Source organism: Apus apus, chromosome 14 (genome assembly GCF_020740795.1).
Source record: "Apus apus isolate bApuApu2 chromosome 14, bApuApu2.pri.cur, whole genome shotgun sequence".
Lineage (NCBI taxonomy): Eukaryota > Metazoa > Chordata > Aves > Apodiformes > Apodidae > Apus > Apus apus.
In genome coordinates, this window is record NC_067295.1 from 16988464 (window position 1) to 17005237 (window position 16774).

The 16774-nt window shown below is 44.8% G+C and overlaps 1 protein-coding gene across 32 annotated transcripts in view; it reads left to right on the forward strand.

The window, feature by feature from the left end:
- Positions 1–2588: 2588 nt before the first annotated feature.
- MAPK8IP3 (mitogen-activated protein kinase 8 interacting protein 3) overlaps positions 2589–16774 on the forward strand; it is a 78318-nt gene continuing 64132 nt past the window's right edge. For 27 of the 32 annotated variants that reach the window (XM_051631661.1, XM_051631674.1, XM_051631662.1 and 24 more), the window contains exon 1: positions 2589–2960. In XM_051631661.1, the coding sequence (XP_051487621.1) occupies positions 2643–2960 (318 nt within the window). In that variant the 5' untranslated portion in view covers positions 2589–2642. The remainder of the gene's footprint in view (positions 2961–16774) is intronic. The other 5 variants (XM_051631685.1, XM_051631689.1, XM_051631691.1 and 2 more) reach the window with 1 other exon arrangement.

Sequence of the window (16774 nt, forward strand, 5' to 3'; positions counted from 1 at the left end):
CTTCTGGTGAATGGGCTGTATACTTCTCTTAACTTCTCTTTTTATTTTCTCAGTTTTTTACAGTGTTTTGCACTGCACAAAGTATGAATTGATTCTTCAAGAAAAGTTCTGTAACTGTAAAGGGACAGTAAAATGTGTATGTGCCAAGAAACTAAACATCCAAGTTGTCCAATATTTTTTAAAGTGTTTTTTCTTGGCTTGTAGTAATCTGAGGAAGAGAAAGTCAGAGTTGACTTGGATGAATGGTACCTGAAATGTAGCCATGTTGTAGCTTCCTGGGTGTTAATATATACGCAACTAACACAAATGAGCACAATTAGCACTAGTTAGAGTCAGGCTCCAGTGATGAAAAACTGCATTCCTAACATCTGAAATCTTACTGCAGTATCAGTTTAGCTGTTTGTTCTTCCTGGATGACAAGTTTCTTGGGGCTTTTCTGCACACCTAAAAGAGACAAAAGCAAACACTGGTGAAAGGTGGTTGAGTACTACAGGAATGGAATTTGGGGTGATATAAAGGGAAGTTTAATTCTCAAAGAACAATTTGGTCGTATTTTCTATGCATAAATTTGCTCAGTAACTTTGAAATATTTTCTTAAGAAAATTAGAAATTGCAACTATCACCATAAACCTGCAGCTGTTTTTGTTTTGTTTTGAATTTCAGTTAGTTGGAAACCCCCTGAAAGCTGAGATAAGTAACCCTTCAGAGAACTTTACAGATATTTATTGTAATATTTCAAATCATCTGGGGATCAAACAGTTTTCTTGCATATAATAAAATCTTTCTTAGGGCTTGAATTTTTTTTCCCTTATTCCTCCAATGCCGCAAATAACTTACCATTTTCATTTCTGATTTATACCCACTGTGGGTGCTGGAGTAACAGTGCTCCAGTACCAGGGGTTGTGCTGCTGCTTGTAGAAATCTGCTGATGGAGTTCTGCAGTTGTGCTGCTGCTGCTTTCATAGGGCCCAGGACTTGAGATGGCCACTTTTGACCTCTGGTTTTATTTGTCAATTCACTCCTGCCTCAATAGGCCCTTGTCCCTTTTCACTGTGGTAGCTACAGCTGCTTTAGCTTGGCCCCTCACTACAAGAAGGATGTCGAGTTGCTGGAGAGTGTCCAGAGGAGCTACCAAACTGGTCTGGAGAATAAGTGCTATGAGGAGAGGCTGAGAGAACTGGGATTGTTAAATTTGAAGAAGAGGAGGGTAAGGGGAGACCTCATTGCCCTCTACAACTACCTGAAAGGAGGTTGTAGGGAGGTGGGAGTTGGGCTCTTCTCCCAAGTGAATAATGACAAGATGAGAGGAAATGGCCTGCAGCTGCAGCAGGGGAGGGTTAGGCTGGATATTAGAATTTATTTACCCAAACAGTGGTTGGACACTGGAACAGGCTGCCCAGGGAGTCACCATCCCTGGAAGTGTTTAAAACAAATATAGATATATAGATAAAGATATATATAGATATATAGATAAAGAAATATAGTGCTTAGGGACATTATTTAAGCACTGAATGGGTCGATTAGGTTATGGTTGGTGGATTTAGGTCATGGTTGGACTTGATGATCTTCAAGGTCCCTTCCAACCAGAATGATTCTGTGGTTCTGTGAAATATCACTGAGTAACTGAAGTGAAACAAGTAATGGATGGAGCAAAGGGACACCCTGATTTTGAGAGATACTAGGAAGAGACTGGCATGTCTGAAGGTGTTTGGAGGTTTTGCATTTAATAATTGGGTTCCAAAATTTGGTTCCAACACTCTTCTGGCTGGATCTTCTCCCTGTCCATCAAGAAAAAGTCCTTCTAGGTTAGGCCTCAGACTGAACAACATCCAGTCTAGATGCCTCTTGTGTTCCTGTTAGATGATCGGGAATTTGAGAGTTTGAATAGCAAAGAACTGACTCGTTTGTGACTTTTGGACCATTAACTTCAAAGGCCTCTCTAGTTTGTGGCTTGCTAACAGATCCAGGCCTGGGACAACTTATTTTTCCTGAATCCTTTGGTTTTGGGGCCCATATCAGGATTTGGTTTTGGGGCCCAGATCAGGATGTGGAGACGTGGGTTTGAATTTCAGGTGGTATGAACCAAATGGACCAAAGCCCAGAGCTGGAATCGCTGGCTCTGTGATGCTGGTCCCAGAGCAGATGTCCTTCCAGCACCCAGAACCATTTGCAGCTCCTGTCGAGGCGCTGGATGCCACCCGAGCTCTGGCTGGTCACATCTGCAACGCGGGGACATGACGCGTGGCCCCTCGGGCCGTGCGGGGAGCGGGCGCCTCACCCCCTGCGGCCCCCGGCCTCGGCAGGCGGCGCCGGGCCGGCTGGGCCCCGCTGCGCCGCGCGTGCAGCGGCTGAGGGGGCGGCCCGGCGGGCGGGCCTGCGCGTCCCAGCGGGAAGGCTGGTGCTGGGCGGGAGCTCTACGGACCCGCCGCCGCTGGGACGCCGTGGAGACACCGCTCCCGCCCCTCGCTCACGGCGCCGTGAGGCTCCGGGCGCTGCGCCGCCGCCGCCCCGCCCCGGCCGGTCCCCGCGGCCCGTGACGCGGCGGGCGGGGCAGAGCCCGGCGGCCTGAGCAGTGACGGCGGCGGCAGCGGGGGAGCGGAGCGGAGCAGCGCGGCGGAGCGGGCGGCTCTGGGGCCGACAGGATGCTGGAGATCCAGCTGGACGATGGCGGCGTGGGGGGGTACCCGGGCGACGATTACTGCTCGGGGTCGGTGATGTCGGAGCGGGTCTCGGGCCTCGCCAACAGCATCTACCGTGAGTTCGAGCGGCTGATCCACTGCTATGACGAGGAGGTGGTGAAGGAGTTGATGCCGCTAGTGGTGACAGTGCTGGAGAACCTGGACTCGGTGCTCACCGACAACCAGGAGCACGAGGTGGAGCTGGAGCTGCTGCGGGAGGACAACGAGCAGCTCCTCACGCAGTACGAGCGGGAGAAGGCGCTGCGCAAGCAGGCCGAGGAGGTGAGCGACGCCGCCCCGCCACCATCTTGGCCGCCCGCCGGGCGGGGGCACCGTGGCTGCGGTGACGGGCGGCGGGGCGAGGCCGCGGCGCGGCTCGGGCCTGTGGAGGAGCCGCCTGCCCGCAGGCCTGGGCTCCATCTCTTCCATCGCCGCTGGCGGCGGGTCCCCTCCTTCCTGGGGTGGCGCGGGAGCCCCGGGCAGCAGCCGCTGGTGCCTTCTAGAAGGGGGGTGCGGGCGCGGGCCCTGCCAGACGTGTCCCCTGCTACGGGTCCGCGGGGCTGCCGGCCCCTCAGCCCGCCGGGTCCCTCCCTCGGCCCCGCAGGCCGCGGGTGCCCGGGTGCAGGTGCCTCGGCGGCTGGTCCGCCCGGTCAGAGCAGGAGAGAGAAAAAACTCAGCACAAAGACATTTATGCTAATTTGTTGCTTTAAAAAAATACTTTCTGAAACTGATGGTTTCTGTGTGACCATAGCTTTTTTTTTATTGTCAGCAGTAAGCTGTTTCGTTGGAGTAAAAAAATTACCTTTTCGAATGTAGCATCTGATTTTTGAAACTTGTTTTTACCACAACTGCATCTTGAACCTTATTAAAACAGTTTCCCAAGTTGGCATCTGCAGTTTCCTGAAGTATGGATTCGCTCCCATGAGAGCCATGTCAAAGCTTCTCAACTAGGAGAGGTATTTGGAAGGGGATCATCAGAAGAACAGCCCCCTCTGATGGAGAGGGGCGAAAATCCTTGGGTTATACAAAGACTCAGGTGTAGACAAAACAGAGGCGGGGAGGTGACTTGCACTCTTGTCTTCTTCCTCCTTCTGTGCCAGTCCCTTCTGAAATGAAGAGCATCTTTTCTGCTGTAAATGAGGACCGAGAACCATAGGGTTTGCTGTTTAGCATCTTGAGCTGGGGTAAAGCATTGGTGATGAGTAAAGTCCATCACCACCACATCAACCTCGTTTCACTACACAACTTCTTAAAAAGTGTGTTTTTTTCCCATCCTTTAGACTTAGAGTGAGCAGAAGATGCAAGATTCAGTAGTCTTGCTAGGAGTCAGAGTTCTAGTTTGGTGAGGGGTAATTAATGAAACAGCTTTTGAACTGGAGAATAGTGTAAAGCACCATGCAGTATTTTCACAGGCTTGTTCTTGTTGCTTAATAATTGTGTGCAAGAATCTTGCTAACTTGATGAGGAAGGCATTTGTGGTCCATGACTAATACTGAAAGCGAGAGCCAGTCAATTAACATTTTAGTCCTGAGTTGTAATTTTGTTATTAATGGTCTAATAAATAATATTTTAAAATTCTTTTGAATATATGTAAGGATTGAAAAATTATTCTCAGTACATGAGACTTGACTTATTAAATGGTGCATAGGGACAGTACTTTGCAGCCTGTGAAAGATAAACATTTTTTCAAAGTGCACTATTTATGGAGGGAAGATGGGACTACAAATGGAACAGTCCAGTTGGAATGATTTTGCATCTTTGGACTTGGATAGATTTCTGTTCTTAACTGCATAAAGGATATGTTTTCTGGAAGCAAATGTAGTGACAACTGTTACATTCCCTGCAAGGAAACACAGGAACTGTAGCAGGATACTGTTCGCTGAGATTTAAAAAGCACTGATGGTGATGGTACTCTGTCATCCTTCTGCACAGCTCAGTGTAAGTGGGGAAAAATGCAAGACTTATCAAAAGGAGTAGACAGTGTGCTTTTGATGAGAACAAATGAGTGTTCTGCTTCTACATAATCCCTGTTAAAAGGTCATAGGTGGAATATATGGCTGTTATTTCCCTCAACATGTAAAAAAAAATACATTATTTGTCTGCACCTCTTTCCCATATGCCACGTACTATGCAGTAAATTACAGAGGTGCAAATTCGTGTGTTGAGAGAGAATTCTGCTGTCCACCAGATAATAAGGAATCAAAAAAATGGAAAAATGTTTTTCCCACCAGAATGCAGATTGCTGCTCTGTAGCAGTGCCCATAGGAACCAGAGAAGATCCATACCATTTCTTGAGCAGCATTCAGCCTCCTGTGCTGCATCTCAAGTCCTGGGGTGAGATCTTCACTTTTAAGTGAGAGGATCCTCCTCTGGGAACAGGATTTGACCCCAGTTTTAATTCTTCTTTACATATGAGAGCTAATTACAACAATTAAGGTGACATTGAGAGGTTGTGAGTTGGAGATGAAAAACTAGTATGTTCTGCTGTTGCAATATTGTGTCAAAAGACCAGGAATTACAATTACTTTATATGAGTTTATTAATTTCCAAGTAACTGAATCCACAAGTACGCATGGTTCTCTGACACAAAAACATTCATTGTATTGTCTTTTTACCACCATTGCGGAACCATCAAATCCTGCTCTTTCATCTTGATGCAGAAATTTTACACAAATAGACTCTAGGTATGTTTTGCAAAATTAGGGCTAACAACTTTCATTCTGCTTTCACTAGATGCCACAAAGGATAGCTTTCCTTCTCAGTACTCTACTGTCTTAAGATTATTCTGTGTATTATCTTATAAAACAATCTTTGGCAAAAGCAAATTATGGTATTTGTGGTGATGTATACTAACACATGGTATGGATTTATTTTTACTGGCTAAGTATTGTTTTTAGCTTGACTCTTACATGATTTCTCTATTAGGCAGTTGCCCCCAATGTCTTAGGAAGCTGATAAAGGTGATAACTTTCGGCCATATTTGTAAAAAAAGGGCTACATATAATCTTTAAAAATTTTGGTTGGAAAGTGTGAAAAAGCGCAAGACCGAGTGAAGGTCCTGTCTGGAGCAGAGACGGGCAGAGGTTGCCAACAAGCAGGTCAGTAGCAGGTGGCGAGACCGTTAGCATCTGGGTCTGGGGTGAGTGGGGTCCAGCTCTCATTAGTCATGCAAATGCTGTGTCTTCCAGTATCTGCTGGGAAGATTCATAAAGGGGTAGTGCTGTGAGAGGGAAAGGGGTAAGGGACGCCAGCAGAAATCCCTAGGGATAGCAAGCTTTGTTTGGTCCATTCTTAATGAGACATTTTGTTTTATGTAAGCCACTTTCCTAATGTTTTGGTTTCTTCTTTCCTTGAAGAAAACCACCACCGCATGTCCTCAGTGCTGGTTTCTGGAGATAGTTGGTTGTGTTCAGGGACTAATTCCAAGATCAGCTTGCACGTGTAAATGCAGGTAAAAGGTTTCCCAGATGGGAAGCACAGAAGCACGGAGCCATTGGTCTGTGTTAGCATTGCTTCGTAAAGGTCAGAAGAGCAAGGGGGGGGTCTCTGCTAGGCATGGAGGTGGCCTTCTGACCTTCTGTTGCATGAAAACTACTGCCAGTGAAATGTCATACATTGCAAGGGAAAGGTGGTGGCTGTCCAGAGAAACAAAGTGTTTTAATAGCAAAGTAAGATCTTAGTCAGTTGATCTGTAGCATCAGTTAATGCTCACTAGAATTTTTAGAATGGATGCTCATTTAACATGCATATATGTATGATATAGAGGGAAGTACTTTGTGCTGGTTTGGAGGTCTGACTCTCTCTTGAAAGGCTTTTGCAGCTTATGTTCTGTGCTATCCAGTGCAGCACTTGGAAGCAGCCACCACTGGAGAGTGCTTAAAGAAACTTCTGTCTCAGTAAATGTGGTTGTTGGTTCTAAAGAACAACTTCTGATGGTGGTGGTAGTTGTGTATCTGGGATGAAGGCATTGGAGGGCAGGTGCTGCTGCCCGCCTGAGTCTGATTGGGCCTTTGCATGGCTCTGGCCAGCATGTGACCATGTGGCAGCGCCTTCCAGGCTGCTCTTTTCAAAGACTTGTCATGTTGTTGGACCTACTGAGATGTGGGCAGTGCTGCTCTCAAGTGATGTGATATGTGCTTTGGCAGTGCAGGGGCCCCGTGAAGCTGCCATGAGTGACATTCCCAATGGGTTGTTTTTTGAGTTGTCAACTTCTGAGCTTCCCCACAGGTGTATCTGTGCTCTGGGTACTTTCGCAGGACCACGGACTAGTTGAGATTGGAAGGGACATCTAGAGGTCATCTGGTCCAACCAGCCTCCTCAAGCAGGGTCATCCAGAGTAGGTTTCTTAGGACTGTGACCAAACAACACTTTAATATCTCCAGGATGGAGACTCTTCCACCTCTTTGGGCAACATGTGCCAGTTCTTAGTTGCCCTCACAGTGAAAAAGAGTTTTCTGATGTTTGGAGAGAACCTCCTCTGTTCAGTTTGTGTGCATTGCCTCTGGTCTTGTCAGTGGGCACCACTGGAAAGAGCCTGGCTCTGTTCTCTCTGCACCTTCCCTTCAGGTATTACATACATTGATGAGACGCCCCTGAGCTTTCTCTTCTCCAGGTGCTCCAGCCCTTTCATTGTCCTTGTGGTCCTTCACTGGACTTTCTCTAGTATGTCCCTGTCTCTTGTACTGGAGAGCCCAGCCAGTGGGTGGGCCTTTCAGTGCTGAAGAAAGGGGAAGGATGCTGGCAGGAGTGGAGGACACCATTTGCCTTCTTTGCCACCAGGGCATATTGCTGGTTCGTGTTCAGCTTGGTGTCCACCAGGACCTTCACTTTTCTGCCAGGCTGCTTTCCAGCTGGGTGGAAAGCAGCACCATATACTGGTGGCTGCGGTTGTGCTCCCTCAGGTACAGGACCTAAAATGGATGTGAACTGTGTAAGTCCTTTGCTGCCACTGCCACTGTGGGACTCATGTTCCAGAGACACCTGCCTGTCGTCCTTTCCCACTTTCAAAAAAAAGCAGCATCTCCGTCTTCTGATGTCATGTTGCTGTGGCCATTGTTTCCTCTTTATGGCTTGCTATTTTCATAATTATTTTACATGATAAGCACATTCATGTATCAGTATGTTATGTAATAATTTGAGATACCTCTGGTGTTCTGTTTGAAGATCAGTGGGCAGCTCTGGGAAGAGATGGGCCTTTGGGAGAGGCATGGTCTGTAGCTGTGCAGGTCTCTGCGCTATCCCTAGCTGCCTTCTGCATCTCAGACAGCAGAAAGGCTTTTGATTATACCCTCCCGATTCACTAAAGGATACTTAAAATATTGTCCTTCTCTCATTAACCCTCATACCCTTTCAGAAGGTCTTGAAGGAGGATGATATAAGTGATGCTCTGTGCTTCAGCCTCTGGTGCTTTCCCCTGTGAGCATTTTTTCTCCTGCCTTGTATTTTCTTTCCCTCTGAAATGAGTCGTAGCCTGGGAAGGCTCTTTCTGTTTCCCCACCCTGAAACCTGACCTCACAAATTGCTGATTAATGGGTGTTTCTGCAGCTTGATGGTGATCTCATACCACCCACAGAGCAAAGCATTTGGGAATAGCAAATACCAGGTAAAGAAAGCCCTTGTTTACCATGTGGATCCGTTCCACTATATGCAGCTGAAAGTAACTGGCAAGCATGAAACGCAGACTGGCTGCACAGCCATCTGTGTGCAGGATTTGTCTGTATTCTTCAGACCCCTCTGTGTCCATTCCTGGAGCCTGTGGGCACTGTCAGATTTCACCAACAGAATGGTCAGCAAAATCTGTGTCATTATTAGAGGGTTCTTCCAAGTTTTCTTGGGTCTTCTTTTGCAGTTGTCTTGATTTACAAAAGCTGTTGGTCCCAGATAAACTGTATTGTTATTTTCATGAAAAACTATGATACATGTAATGATTTTTGTACTGAGCATGCAAATGTTAGGTTTCATATTTACGAAGCTTTCCTACTTGCTTGTTGTAAGGATCCAAAATAGATCCATTTAATTACTCAGAAGTAAAAAGCAACACAAGTATGAGTGTCTGTAAAGTGATCCCTTGTCTTCAGGGTGAGACAAATCTTAAATCATTGGGTTATTACTAATCTTTCCTCGTTTTACTCCTGTGTTCTTTGTCAGTGATACCGCTTGAAGATGGTTTAGAATTGTTTACAATATTGCAGGTTATGGTTAGAACTCAACAACTGACGGTAGTAAAATTAGCTCCATATATTTAAAAAGTAAGGAACGATAACAGTTGTTTCTGGAGACTCATGTGTTTCAAATTCATATCTAAGCAGGCAGTGCTAGTTATAATTATTCTAATTTTCTCCTTTCCCTCTTAAACGGTAAAATAAACTTACTAGCCATTCTTAACCAATGGTGACAGCCTCATCACTTCTTTGATCAGCATGTCCATTGTGTGCAGGGCTCATTTAGGTTCTGAGCGTGCCTTTCCTTGCTGAAAATTTTAGCACTAAAACTAAATGGGGTTGTAACCAAAAGATTTAACATTCTGTTGCTTGTCTCCTGATGCAGGGCTAGGATGGATGTTAATGCAAATAACAGTGACAGAAATAACTCCTTCCTCCCCCTAAAGGTGAAGTAAGGGCATTTGCTGGGAAATAACTCACTGGTGCCTTTTCTCTGCTCAGGTGTGAGGTTCGAGAGCTGCCTCTGCACAGGCAGGAGGGTTTGCCACAGTGCTGGGTGGGTTCCTGCCCTCCCCCAGCCCTGCCAGTGCCACACCAGGGAAGAGACTGTCCGAGAGGTTTAAGAGCAGCAGCCACTCTCCTGCCTCTCCACGTTAGGGTTCAGACTTGCAGCACTCTGCCCTTCTTGAGGTGCTTCCTTCCTTGTGCATCACTGTCAGAAGTGACCAGAGGAGATATTGTGGTGAAGCCCAGGCTGTGGTGAAGCCCAGGGTGGCAATGGTGCTGCTTCCTCAAAGATGCTGAAGGTGCTGTTCTGTTCTGGGACCTGGTCTCCCACAAGATCTTTCTTGGTGGTGGACTGGTCAGTGCTGGTTTTGTCATGAAAGAGAGAGAGGCATCCTTCTTCTGGTGGGAAGCCCAGCTGGTCTGATGTACCAGGTAGATCAAATGCAGACTAAGAGCTGAAATACATAATGTAGTGCTTTGAGGTTAGGCAGAGGAAAAAATACTCTTAGAAATGCAAAATCAGCTTGTCCTTCCCCCTGCTTTTTTGTCTCCCTATAAAAAGATTGCATTTATAGTTTTAATGTAAAAACTTTATTTTTTTGTTAGCGTATTAGAGATGTTGTTATAATACAAATAGTTGCTGGAAAATCACTTGCTAAAAACACTTGGTTAGTTATTCTAAGTTTTTCTAATAAATGGTATGAAGTGTGCAGTGATCCGATGAAATTAATTTGCTCTTCAATTTACAGGTTTCATTAATTTAAAGAAAACTAACAAAACTGATTTGTGCCAGGCAGCAGAACCTGACCACAGGATACATATTTCTAAATTACTTCTTTATGAGGAATCAGGCTTTCCACACGTAATGCCCATCAGTCCTTGCCATCTGGTAACCTTACTTTATTCTCAGTAATCTAACAGGAAAAAAAAGTATATCCAAACCCAGATCATTCATGCAAATCCTCTTGATGTCACTCAAGCTTATGGCATTTAGATCTATAAATACCAGTGTGTGATATTAAAAATTACCTTTAAAGTAAAATTAATCTGAGTGAGCACTATGAGCTGGTACTTTTATTTAAAGAGCAATTCCAGATAATATTCTGGATGGTAGTTGATGATAATGACCTGGGATTATGGCCCAGGTTTATCCACACAAGTCAAATTGTAATCCCCAAGCAGGCTTTGATGAGAAGCTTTTTTTTTCCCCTTAATGAAAAGAAGCAGGTTGCTTTGTGGGCATTTTATGTTCATGGCTCTGCAGGTGTATTTTTTCAAGGGTGTTGTTGGGACCTGCTGGGTATATGAAGGCAGAATGTAGCCTTCTACCTTCTTTCAGAAGGTATAGAACTGTAAGAGTGAAGTCAAGGTCTGGGAAGATCAGGACTTAATAGTGTTGCAAATTAATTTAAATAACTGATGACTGAAGTTTCAGGAAGAATCCCTAGCTGGTCTTCTCTTTTCTGAGAATGATGCAGCCTTTCATCTAGCAGAGGCAATCTGGCACCTTCGTCCTTCTTGTCTGCTGAGGATAATGAAGATAGTGCACATCTCCATTATCATTGGTTGTCGTGGTGCCTCTGACAGGTTGCAGCAGGCTAGAACCGTCTAAGCCATGGAAAGGAAGTGTGGGGTGTCCCAGGCAAGAGGAGCTGCTCCATTCCTGTTCTTAACTCTTCCTGTCCAGTTCTGGAGCTCATGTGGGGAGTGCTGGCCAGGCAATGCCTGCTCTACACTGACTTCAGGTGGTGAAGTGATGTCTGAGCAGCCAACTGGACCCTCTCCTGCCTTCCCCAGTGAGAACCTGCTTGGCATTTCCAGGAGGCTGCACCATGGTACTCAACTACTTAGATCACATTGTGCATGCAAGCCTCATAGGTTCAGCCTGTGTCACACTGATGGTGTCCACCCTTTGCTTACTGCTATGTGAGGACCAGTAGATGTGTGTAGGACTGCCTTTTCATCTCTCTGCTTCTTGATCAACAGTCACTGCTTTTCTAGTCTAGTCCTTCAAATAAATAGACCATCAATCTGACATTGCACAGTGATGTTGAGAAGATTGACAGCTAATCTGCATGTCCAGAACTGTCACAAGTGGGCCGTGACAAACACTGCAATTCTTCTGTATTCTGTGGCAGAAGATCCCTTCTTTTCCGCAAGGAGGTGGTCAGCCTTCAAAATTGATACTCGGGGTGTGGACTTTTGTTTCCAGCTCCCTTTGCAGTGTGTTGGGCTGCAAGGTGTCTAGAATGATCTCTTTGGAGCTGTGTCTTGCTTTCCAGGACAGATTGCTCTCATTCAGGTACAACAGGAAGCACTGGCCCTTTTGCTCCTGAGCTGGATGATGATGGATGGTGATGTGGTCTCCATTGGTGGTGGACAGCTGCTGGTATCTGCCTTCTCTCCCAGTGTCCTGATTCAAAGGGATCTTCTAAGGGCAAGATGGGACGCTCAGCTGGGGTCTGACAAAAAGTTTCACTCTTATTTTTCTTTCCCATTCTACCTGGGACAAGTAGTTCTGTTGGACACGTGCTGGGTTTCTCCTAGGAGATAATTGTAAACCCTAATTAAAAACAGGAAAATTACCTCATCTGTTAATGATTGAGTATTTTCAAGGTGTATGGCCCAGAGGCACACTAGGTTTTTCACCTTTTCTTCAGAGTTTGTCTGAAATTTTTAGTTCTTGGATCCTGTACTTGAAAAGCACTCCTGAGCAACACATTTATAAAGAGCACGTTCAGTAGAAATATACAGCATGATGCACAACACATATTGAAGAATGTGGTTATGGAGAAGTACCTTCCCCTTCCTACTATGGAGAGAGGTGTCATTTCATGATACTTAGTTTTTTTCACCTTGGAAAAGAACCCAAATACATGTTTTGATTGAGCTAAAGCAGAATCCTTTATTTTTTTAATTTAGTTGTTAATCATTGTAAAATACACTGTGTCTTGCAGACAGTGGAACACTGGGACGTGTGTTTATAGAATGAGCAATGTAAATTCAGCATGTCACAGCAAACGGTGATGGGGAGAAAGGCAAGAGGTGTATGGTGTGTGCAGACACACTTGTCTATGCATGCAGGATTGGAAGATGGTGAAGGTGGCTGGTAATTTATGTACCAAGTTCAGGGACTCTCTGTTTGGAGCTGCAATTGAGAAGGCAAGTGTTTGTTTTCAGGCAAAACCTCCCTAGATTACGGAGTGAGTAGGCAGAGCTGGTGGTATTCATTGTAGAGCTGCCCATTGTGGTAAAATCAAGAGGAATCTGGTGCTCTCAGCGTTCAGTTTGGTAGAAATGTTCTCCATCATCACGTAAGGAACCTATATAGATTGTGTTTCAGAGTATTGGAGCTAAAATCAGAGTGAATGATTTCAGGGCTAAGAGGTTTTCAAGTAACTGATACATTAAGTAATGTTTGCCTTCCTGAATCTTAAGTTTTTTATTTCATGGTGATGATGGCATTAATTGACTACCTCTGTTTGAGGCTGCCTTCCCATTTCACTGTGTTTATTGTTACTGAGTTTCAAAATTCTCCCCATTCTCTCATGGAATGGATTTTTGTTGGTGAAGTATCCACTGATTTATATTTGCTATAGTGGAGTATTTCTAACGTCTTTCTCTACATGGTCTAAATTTGACCTTCCAAAATCTAGTTACAGAACTTACCTGCTAAAAGTAGCCCTGCCTCCAAGAGGAGGGTCATTTTCTGACCCTGAACCCCTTTAGTTATGGCTGGATTGGTAAAAGTGCTGTACAGCTTGGAGACACCTCAGGATTGCTTCCTGTGAAGATCTGCACAGCTACCAATACATTTATTTTATAATTCTGGTTTGTGAAGGTGTGATATGATACAGCAGGACACATCTGCTAGAAAGAACCTTTACTTTAAGATGAAAGAAAGGTTCATGGAATCGGCTGAAAAAAAAATGCTGAGAGATACAGAAGGATAGCCATGGCAGCTGGCCCCTTCACTTTTGTGAAGCCCCTTCATAGGCTCGTCTTGCGCAAGGAGTTTGTCTTCTCCAGTGTTACACCCACATGAAGAGTGCATGGCTTGGTTGCTTTGCACACACAAAGCTTTATTTTTAAGGTGTGTTGGATGTGCCAATTTGGCTTTAGTATCAGTTTTATCCTTAGTACAGCAGAGTGACTCAAGTTCCAGTAACTGATTTTAGTTACTTAAAGAGAGATTTTCCGCTCTAAATGATCTATTTGATACTGTTTATCACTTTGTGCTTTTCTGGAATCTTTTAAAGAGAAGTTGTTTCTCGTTGGTTCCATGCAGTTTGGCTCTATGTATATATAAAACAAGGAGATGCAGTATTTGCACGTGTACGGTCAAGAAATGGTAGCCACACTTCTTTCTACATTTTCATTTTATTAGAAAATGGTGAAAGACTTTGTAAGAGAAAGAGTACTTTTAATTTGTGATTTGAACATGACAGGGTTCAACAGATACTACTCTGCTTTCCATCTCTGAGCATTTATGTTGAAGAGCACATTCAATTTAAATGATATTGTTACCCACTGATTTGTGTATACCTTGTACTAGGTGCCTTCTGGCTTCTCAGAGCAGTGCCTTGGTGAACCCTGCAGCCCCTCCCAGTCTGCTCAGGGAAGATGGAGCTTGTGCTGGCCCCACAATGGACACCCAGTGGGGCCTCACAAGGTCTTTGAGTTCACTGATTGTCCTCTCTCTGGAGGTCCTGGTCTATGAGCACATGCCATGTGTTCAGCTTCAGGGACATCACAGGCTCCATTGACTGCCATGCTGATCATGGCTATGGTGTTGGGGTTGTCCATCTGGTGATGGTTCCAGCTTCATCCCTTCCTTTGTGGCTGTGGCTTCAGCAGGAGCTGTATCCCTGTTCTAAGGCCCTGCCATGGGCATGCAGGCAGCAGACCTTGCCCTTCCTGCCCGTCTGCCACCAGTTCTGTTGCTCACTTGTTCTTGGATAAATCTTCTGGTTAACATTTTTTAAATCTGTAAAATAATGATTTAAGCACCTCTCAGTATAGTTATGTGGTTTAACATGATGTTTCATCGCAGCCATCTCTTGTAGCAGCATTACATGCAATTGCAGCATCTTTTTAATTCCAGTTATTTGAAACACTGCCTACATTGTACCAGCCCCATCTTAGTCTCACTTCCCTGTTTTCTTTCCTCTTTGTCCCTTCAGCTGGGTGGCTTTTGTAGTGTGTGGCCTGAGTTGGATTGAAATTGCCACATATTTTGCACCATAATTTCAGGTACATACAAGTACATTCTAGTTTTCACAAAGGAAGAAAAGTTTACATTAACTAGATTGCTTAATTTTGATGTTCTTTTTGTTGTTGTGGATTTTTTCTTATTTATTTTAAAAATATTTGTTCCAATAATATAGAATCATAGAATGGTTTGGGTTGGAAGGGACCTTAGAGATCATATCGATCCAACCCCCTTGCCATGGGCAAGGACACCTCCCACCAGACCAGGATGCTCCAAGCCCCATCCAACCTGCCCTTGAGCACTTCCAGGGATGGGACAGCCTGGGCAACCTGGGCCAGTGTCTCACCACCCTCATGGTGAAGAACTTCTTCCTAATGTCTAATCTCAATCTACCCACTTCTATTATTGATCCATTCCCCCTAGTCCTGCCACTACCCAACATCCTAAAAAGTCCCTCACCAGCTCTTTTGCAGGCCCCCTTGAGATACTGGAAGGCCACAATAAGGTCTTCTCGGAGCCTTCTCTTCTCCAGACTGAATAACCCCAACTCTCTCAGTCTGTCTTCATAAAAGAGGTGCTGTATTTGTTTCATTATCAGTTGTTATCCATGCTGTGTTTTGGTACAGTGTTTAAAAACAGTGCATCAGTATCTTTCATCTTGTGAATGGAGGCTCATGCTAAGCTATGCAGGAAGAAGAAAATTGTCACTTCAATAATGCAATGTCATACATGAAAAAAATTAGAAAAACAAACAGGAAGGCAAAAGTTTGGATAGTGGTTGTTGGCTGCTCTTCACTAGGTGCACATGTAGTATGAGGATCTCTCTGATTTGGGAGAATCTACATCTACACTTGAAATAAGCAAAGTTCTTGGTTAGAAACTTAGTACTCTGAAGGAACTGATTGCCAATTTTGTAGTTTTGTTGGTCAGTTATTTTTACCATGGAGCTGCTGCTGTTTGTAGTTGGATGTGTAATGGGGTTGTTACTGACACAGTCTTCACAGGACTGCAAGTCTGTGACACTGATTTCTTTGTTAATAGAGCAGCTTTGATTAAAAAGTATAGAGTTCATGACAAAATTTACTGTGGAGTTTTACTGAGAATGCCTCTGCCCACATGTCCAGCTTTTATTGTACTGCCTGTTGTGGCAGCCAAGTGTGAAGCAGGAGGTCTGTGTATGTCATGATGGGGTGGGTGTTCAGCTTCTACCCAACCAGTTGGTTTAGTAGTGGAGGGTCTATTACTGTATGTTTATACACACACAGGTAAGGTGATAGTAATATTAAATATGTGTGTAGTTACAGTGTGTATAGTTACAGTGCTGAGGACTGTCTTGGTTTGAGTTGGTTTGCTTCAAATTTGATCCCTTGTGGACTTCTTACCAAATGGTAATTTTTGCACCAAATCTGCAGCTGTTCTTGGAAAGACACCCACTCTGAATTAAAAGCTTAGGACAACAGTGCTGGAAGGGACTTCTTGAGTCAGCATGACCAGTCCCTTGGTATTGCAGGCAATTGAGTTATATAATCTGCTTCATAAATATATCAAGCTTTGTCTTAAAACCATTAATTAAATCTCTTGTCTCTAGTTTTCTGAAATTGCATTGAAGGGTTGTTTTTTTTTTTTTATTCATGGCCTTGTTTTACTGGTTTGTTCCTGTTCCAGCACTGTTCTTTACTATTAGTAAGTTTTCACTCTTATCGAATATTTGTCTTTTCTGTGTTAATGGGAACTGGTCCTGTCCTGTCTTGGTCTCCATTTGCTAGGTGTTGGAGCCAAGCTCTTCCCTTGCTGAAGAAGACAGGTGAGGTGGCCTGTGTTGTGTGTCCTGCTAGCGTTGAGGTGCCCACGTGTCGCCTGGACAGCCTAATCTTGTCTTACAGATTCCCTCATCCTCCTCTTCCATGAGTAACATGTAAGCCACACATTGGGTTGATCCTCCCTGGGAGGCAGGAGCAATAATGGCGGTTTTCCAGGTACAGCTAACCAGTGCTCCCTGCAGTGGTGTGACTGCCCTCCCAGGAGTGTCCCAATGCCACAGTAGTTTGTTCAGAGTCGTAGCAGTAAGATTTATCTGAAGGTGTTGCCTTCCTTGGCTCGGTCCAGTGCAGTCTGTATGACATGGAGTGGCAGGAGGTGGCAGCATGTCAGTCTGCTGTCCTCACACTGCAGATACATCTGGCCCAGAGCCTGTCACTATGGGGCCTGATTGACTA